The following is a 7,657-nucleotide window of genomic DNA, read 5'->3' on the forward strand; positions in this document are numbered from 1 at the left end:
GACATAATTTCACTTTATCGACCCTCAAATTCCATTATGTGAGGGAGCTCTGAATCTCTTTGAAAAGGTGTAGAGACGCAAGCAAATAACGTTGAAATTGCTATACGTCTAAGCAAATCCAGAAGGTCATGTGAGGGAGCTCTGATTCTCTTTGAAAAGGTGTCAAGCTTCTATAGAATAATGTAGAAATTGCTATAGGGGCATCAGAATAACATGGAGATTGCTATAGGGGCAGCAGAAGTATAACCTTGATTACTACTTCTATCTTCTGCAAGAACTTGTAATTACGTTCTACGGTCTTAAAGACATGTCCAGGGTCAATAAAAGACTGAACTGAAGGGAATTGGCTCTTCAACTTGACTTCTATATGAGTCAACAACAACTAGCACCACGTATAGCTGCTGAGTTGAGCGTACAGCGCTGAACGGTTTAATTGTTTTCATTAGTTTTAAAAAAGGCAATAATACAATATCTGTAATATTAGTGTTCAATGCAATATAGAAGTTCTGAGTACTAGTCGAAAATACTTGAATTTCATCTGGGTATGGGTGTTCTTTTCAATATTCCTCACAAACATGTTCAAATTTAGGAACGATGAATCATTACAACAAACAAACAAAAAATAATTAAATAGATTCAAAACAGATTTTCTCGAAGAAATCATTGTAATTGAAAACATATTAGCTCCTTATGATAACACCAATTTCAACTACAAAAGAAGAACTAAATCCAGTATCTGGAAGGCAGCTTCATTTTAAAGGGATGTCTTGTTTGTATAGCTAAACGAGAAGTATTTGTTGATAATATAGTAACAAACGAACTTTCATCCAGATCTATCACTATAAATTTCCGTAACTTCCTTTCCCATGAGCCCTTATTTGGAAAATTCTGCACATTTTATGAATCGTTTGGTCTAAAGTTCAACTATTTTTGACTTCAAGCCCTGTCGGAAACACTGATGCCTCTGAAAAGCAGAAATTGTCTTTGCGGTATCGAATTTGGCCGAAAAGTGACATGCCACCATAACACAATTATTTCTGAACTGTATTTTTATTTTGTTTTTCTTTTAAGGCGAGAGTGAAGAATGTACTGAAAGTGGCGAGGACCTCTATAATGATTTTGGTGAAAGCGGTAACGGGGATGATGCAGAAGTTTATTACGGTAGAACTTCAGACAGTAATGCTAACTTTGGGTCTCCTCCCACAGTAATCCAAGGAACAAAATGTCTTGCTGGGTATAAATGCGAACTAGGAGTCTGTGGAAAGGGAACTTTCGGTAAGTTGTTTTTTTTCTGAGACTGTTAGAGATAATGCCTCTTGGATTGCCTGAAATAAGAAATATACTCGAGAATGTTAAAAAAAGAAGGGTCTTAGTCTTGGACAATATTTGACTACGCATGCTAGAAGGAGTTTTCATTTTATGTGCGAATGTGGAAATATTGTAATATTTCAGGCATAACATCAAAGAGATGGGAAATATGATGAGTATTGGCTAATAAATTTGATTGGGTGGGGATGTTGCAAAACATTTAGCCAACTAGACTCTCAAAGGTATCTGATCAAAGATCTGGAATAGCCATTTTGTACACAATAGTCGAAAAGTCTAATAGCTATGCCACCAGGGATGACATGACCCCCACAGCTACTGGAGCAAGGGCTGTAAATCGTACATGCTTTCCAATATTTACATATTATAGTGTTTTTTTGTTGTTGTTTTTTTGGTAAAATGGGGCATGTTTGATGGTGGGTGCCACAAAAGGCTAAGAATATTAAGGTAAAATTTCCTGAGAATGTTAAGGGATTTCTGAAGTAAATCTGAATACATTATATACATCCATGTTGTCCTAAGGGCGTATCTGCAGTATATCAGGAACGGCAAAGAACATCAAGATGAAACTTTCAGGGCATTATGAAAGGGATGTTGAACTAAATTGGAAGACATTGCGTTTATCCAGGTTGTCATAAAGATGTCTAAAATCAAGGGTGTATCCGGGATGTTCTTTTTTTTGGAGGGGGGAGGGGAGGGGTAAAAAACAAAAAAATCGTCAAAAATTTTTATATGCATGTTTATTACGTTTTTACGAGTCGCATCCAGATTGTCAAAATAGCTTATCTGCAATGCCTCAGGATCAGCTAAGGTAATTTAGTTGAAAGTTTCTGTGAAATTTTGAGAGAGATGTCGAACTAAATCAAAAGACAGTATGAGCATCCAGATCGTCGAAATTGTGTATTTATTCTATCTCAGGAACGGTAAGGGATTCTAAGTTGAAACTTTCAGGGGCTGTTAACGAGACCAGTGAACTAATTTGTCATGAATTGTAAGGTTTTGGTCAAAATATAAATAGTAGACTGAAATCATAATTCGTAAGTAGGAAAACTGAAAAAAAAAACTTCGCAGATGTGTCTTTAATTGACAAAAAAAACAGGGTCAAATAAAAATGAACAGAAATTAATTAAAAAAAGCTATTTTCTTAATTTTTATCTAAGGAAAAGTAAATAGCTAATGTAAACCAAATAGGAGCAGAAATAAAGCCATATAATAACTTAAAGAGCAGAAATTGCTATCAATGAATAAATGCGAGTCAAACTTAAAACGGACAGAAATTACTATAAACAGGATTAGGGCCAACGCCCTCTAAGACTTAAAAACGTCCTCTAAGACGTGTTATTTGTACTTTATACATAAAACATTTTTGTTTAATTTTTTGTTTGTATCCAAAAAATCGGCTTATTATGCTGATTCCAAATATATAAGTTCCATTCAGTGTTACCCATCAAAGGCTACGAGCCCAAGGAAATTTGCCTTATCAAACAGTTCGTGGTAACGAACTGTAAGTAAGGAGCGACCCGGCTCAATGGTAACCGAAACTGTAGAAAACGGAATTTTGATACCAATAGATACATCAAAAGAATCAGATTTTAATGCTGATTTCAAATATATAAGTTTCATCAAGTTTATTCCTACTTATCAAAAGTTACGCGCCTGAGAACATTTGGCTGATTTTCAAAAAAAGGAGAAACGACCCCCTAAAAACCCGAGATTTTCACTAACAACCACGCCGCCCTGAACAGAGCATCAATGGACTCTACTTCGGATCTACCAAACTCTTATATGCAAAAATATGTAATGATATATTTTTTGATAGATAAGAAATCACGGATACGTGTTTATTTGTTTGTTTGTTGTTATTTTCCCATGGTTGATCGCATCGACCCAGTGGTCCTAGAATATCGTGGGAGGGCTTATTTGAACGAAAATTAAAAGTTCTATTGAACTTTTTAAGTGACTAAAAAAAATGGAGGGCAACTAGGCCCCCTCCCACGCTCATTTTTTTCCCTAAGTCACCCGATCAAAATTTTAAGATAACAATTTTGTTCAGCATGGTCGAAAATATGATAACTATGTCTTTTAGGATGACTTAGTTCCCTAAATTCTCCAGGGGGAGGGCTGAAATTTATGAATTTTACCCAATGTTAACATATAGTATTGGTTATTGGGAAGTATACAGACGTTTCCAGAGGGGATTTTTTCGGGTAGTAGGGGGGAGTGGGTCAGGGGTTGTGTGGGAGGATCTCACCATGAAGGAAGTTTTCATGGGAGAAGGGACCTTGCTATGAAGGGGGCGCCGGATTTCCCAGAATTATTTAAAAAAAAGATCAGAAATTATATATAAAAAAAAAAAAGTTTTTTAACTGAAAGTAAGGAGCAACATCAAAACTTAAAACGACAGAAAACATTATGTATATGATTGGCTTCATCCCCTAGTCAATACCTCGCTCTTTAAGCCAAAAATTATTTAGTACTTTCATAAGAGCTATTTATTCTAATTAACGGCATTTGTGATTAAGGGGTCATTTTTAAAGAATTGGAACAAAATTCGAACTTTAGCTTAAAGAGCAAGGTATTGACTAGGGGGCGAAACCACTAATATACGTATTAAAAATATAAGAATATAGAGGTTCGTTACGTAAGTTAATTGGTAATTAAACAAGTTTCGATAAACAAGTTTCGAAAAATTAAACAGGTTTCGAGAAAGCCATTTAACCCAATAAAAGTAAAATTAATATTCAATTTTTTTTTTTTATTATTCATGTACGGTGAGCCAAAATCAAAACCTGCATTAATTCAAAAATGTTCAAAATTAAACAAAAAAAACAAATTTTTTTAACTGAAAGTAAGGAACGACGTTAAAACTTAAAACGAACAGAAATTATTCCGTATATGAAAGGGGCTGTCCCCTCCACAACGCCTCGCTCTTTCCGCTAAAGTTTTACTTTCCCACAAATCTATTTTTTTTAAACAATAAAAAAACTTTAGCGTAAAGAGCGAGGCGTTGAGGAGGGGACAGCCCCGTTCATATACAGAATAATTGCTGTTCGTTTTAAGTTTTAACGTCGTTCCTTACTTTCAGTTAAAAAAAACTTTTTTTTTTGTTTAATTTTCGAAAAAGATGGCATAACACACCTTAACCGTCGAGTAATCTTAACGAAAATCACACTATTAGATATCAGCCCAGTGATCCTAGAATATTGGGAGAGGTTTACTCGAAAAAAAATTAAAAGTTCTAGTGTCCTTTTTAAATGACCAAAAAGATTCGAGGCAACTAGACCCCCTCCCTCGCCTCTTTTTCCCCAAAGTCGTTCTATGAAAGTTTTAAGATAGTCATTTTGTTCAGCATAGTTGAAAGATCCAATAATTATGTCCTTGGGGATAACATTACTCCCCAAATCTTCCGGGGAAAGGGCTTTAAGTTGTTAAATTTGCGAAATTTAAACATAGTATTTATTATTGGAAAGTATGAGCATTCAGAAATTTTTCGGGGGGGGGATTTCTGCTGGGGTGAGTTTCCACAGGGATAATTTTCCGTGGAGAGGGATATTTCCGGGAGTGAAATTTTCTGGGGAAACTTTTTACCGGGAGGATTTATCAGAATTCCTATACAAAATCCGTTTTATTTGTCTTACTTTCTCTTCATCTACTCAATTTTGCATGTGAAAATGTTCCGGGGAAAATTTTCAGCAGGGTCGGAATTGCCTAGAGCATTTTTTGGGGGATTTCCGCTGGAGGGGGAACTTTCCCCTGAAGCAGGAGTCCTGGAAAAATGTTCTATGGAAGGGGCTTTCCGGATGATTTGGAAAACTATTATAAATTAAAGTGTTTTCAAATGAAAGTATGGTAAGGATAATTTTTCAAGTAGAGTTGTCCGTAAAAAATTTTACGACGAGTAATTCCAGCGAGGATCAAATTGTCCGGAGGGAAATTTCAAGACAAGGGGGAGCTATTCTATGTGGGAGAAACTTTCCAAGGAGGAGTTTCTCGTTAGCAATGGGAATTTTTCATGGAGGGGAACCAGATTTTCTGGTATTATGTGAAGAACGATCAAAAATCAAATGGAAAAACAAATTTTTTCAATTGAAAGTAAGGAAGGTTTTCTTATTGGCTGAAAAAATTCTATGAAATACTCTGATTCCTTCAGATTAGCTCTAATTAAATCTTGTTATTAGTAAAATATAATGGTAAATTGGCCCTAAATTGTAAATGACGTTCTGACTTTTGAAAAACTTAATGGACGTTAGTCCTTTTTCTGTTTTTGGTAATTTCTGTTCCTTTTCCGTCTCATTTATTAATTGACAGTGATTTGTGTTCGTTTTAAGCTTGGGATAGTTAAGTTTGGCCTACTCATCTTTGGTTTAATTTAGCTTTTACTTTTCTTTAGAAAACTTTATTTTCAATGTAAACAATATGAAATATATATAAATACATAAATATATATATATATATATATATATATATATATATATATATATATATATATATATATATATATATATATATCGGGCCCGGAGCATTTCATTAAATACTTTTAATCTACTTTTTAAGGGCAAATCGTTCGTTCGGACCTGGAACCCCAGACGCAAGTTTTCCGCTGGCAAATTCAGGTTAAAATAATATTCTAGTCCAAAAGACTCTTTTATCTTATAATACTGGCGCAAGGTTTCAGATTTTCGAATCTGTTCATGCCAGAGTTGGATCTCTTGATCCTCCTTTATATGTTTTAGCTACCAATAAATTTCCTCTGGATCGCCTGTTGGACCAAGACCTTCATTCCAAGCGTATGAAAGTCCGGCTTTATCAAGGAGGGCTTTAACATGGAAAGGCCACGATCTTTTTCTACCTTGCTGCAATAATTCAAAATATGCGGCTTTCATAAGCCTCTCATCTGGTAGTTGGACAATTTTCAGCCAACATTTTACTACTTGTAGTAACCTTTTCTTTATGCAGCGAAAACAAACCTAGATCTCCCTTAAGAGCCTGTGTATGAGTTGTAGCATGTAGGCCTACCCTAACCAATCTTTTATAATATTGGAGTTGAACCATTTCTAACTGCGGGATCACCTCATATCCCCAAAGCTCCGCACCATAATGAATAGTAGGGCGAATTTTCGATTAAAATAAATACTTATGCATTTTAATATTTTTAATTTCATTTAAAGCTGAATTCCTTAAAACTGCTGAAGAAACCGCTTTACCTCTACCCACCATTTCTTTCACATGATCCTTCCAATTTCCTTTATTATTTAATACAAACCCTAAATACTCAAAAGTTGTACTTTTTTCAACTCAATATCCTTAAATAAAAATTTATCATTATTTTTATTTGTCCCAAAAACTACAATTTCAGCCTTTTGGATATTTAATCTCATTTTCTTTTTTTTTCCAAATAAACGTCTAATATGTTCAGCAATATTTGTAAATCTTTGGCGCTTCTAGCTATCAGCGCCGCATCATCTGCAAATAACAACAGAGACAAGGCTAAATTTCCTAAACTCACTGTTGGCTCCCATTTTTCCTCAAAAAACTCAACAATATCATTAATATATAAACAAAATAGCTTCGGTGACAAGGTGCTTCCCTGTTTAACTCCTACTTCGCAACTAAACAAATCCGAAAACCCTTTCCCTGCCACCTTAACCATTCCTCTTGTTAGCCTATACATATCACACAGTCGAACAAAAATCCGGGGCAGTCCTATCCTCAACAATTCTACGCACAACAAAATCCTATCAACACTATCGAATGCTCTCTCAAAATCTACGAAAGCTACCAATAAATTACTCTTACGTCTACTATACTTTTCTATCAACGCCTTAAGTACAAATAAACTGTCAATTGTGCTATATCCTTCCCTGAATCCACCTTGTTCCTCACGAATTATTCGATTATTCTTTAACCAATTAGCTAGCCTATTATCAATCAATTTCTCTAGAATCTTACTAAAACATGGTACCAGAGCTATAGGCCTATAATTGCAATGCAACCTCGGATCCTCTTTTTTAAATAACGGTAAAATTAAAGACGTCTTCCATCTTGAAACCCAAATTCCTGATGAAAGCATACTATTAAACAGCAGTATAAAAATTGGCATAAATAAACTTGAAAACTTTTTATATAAACGAGTTGGAATTCCATCAATTCCAGGAACTGTTCCTCCATCCAATTTCTTTAACACATGTGCAACCTCCTCAATATCTACCTCCTGTTAACGAATAATCTCTGTTAACCAATATATATATATATATATATATATATATATATATATATATATATATATATATATATATATATATATATATATATATATATATATATATATATA

General features: G+C 34.5%; 1 protein-coding gene across 1 annotated transcript in view; it reads left to right on the plus strand.

The window, feature by feature from the left end:
• The window catches only part of LOC148940758 (thyroglobulin-like), a 53,337-nt gene that overhangs the window by 14,666 nt on the left and 31,014 nt on the right, over positions 1 to 7,657 (plus strand). The window contains exon 2 of the mRNA XM_089104844.1: positions 1,072 to 1,275. Within this exon, the coding sequence (XP_088960970.1) occupies positions 1,072 to 1,275 (204 nt within the window). The remainder of the gene's footprint in view (positions 1 to 1,071; positions 1,276 to 7,657) is intronic.

The sequence above is a fragment of the Artemia sp. Qi Xiang Cuo genome, chromosome 19 (genome assembly GCF_049724085.1).
Source record: "Artemia sp. Qi Xiang Cuo chromosome 19, ASM4972408v1, whole genome shotgun sequence".
Lineage (NCBI taxonomy): Eukaryota > Metazoa > Arthropoda > Branchiopoda > Anostraca > Artemiidae > Artemia > Artemia sp. Qi Xiang Cuo.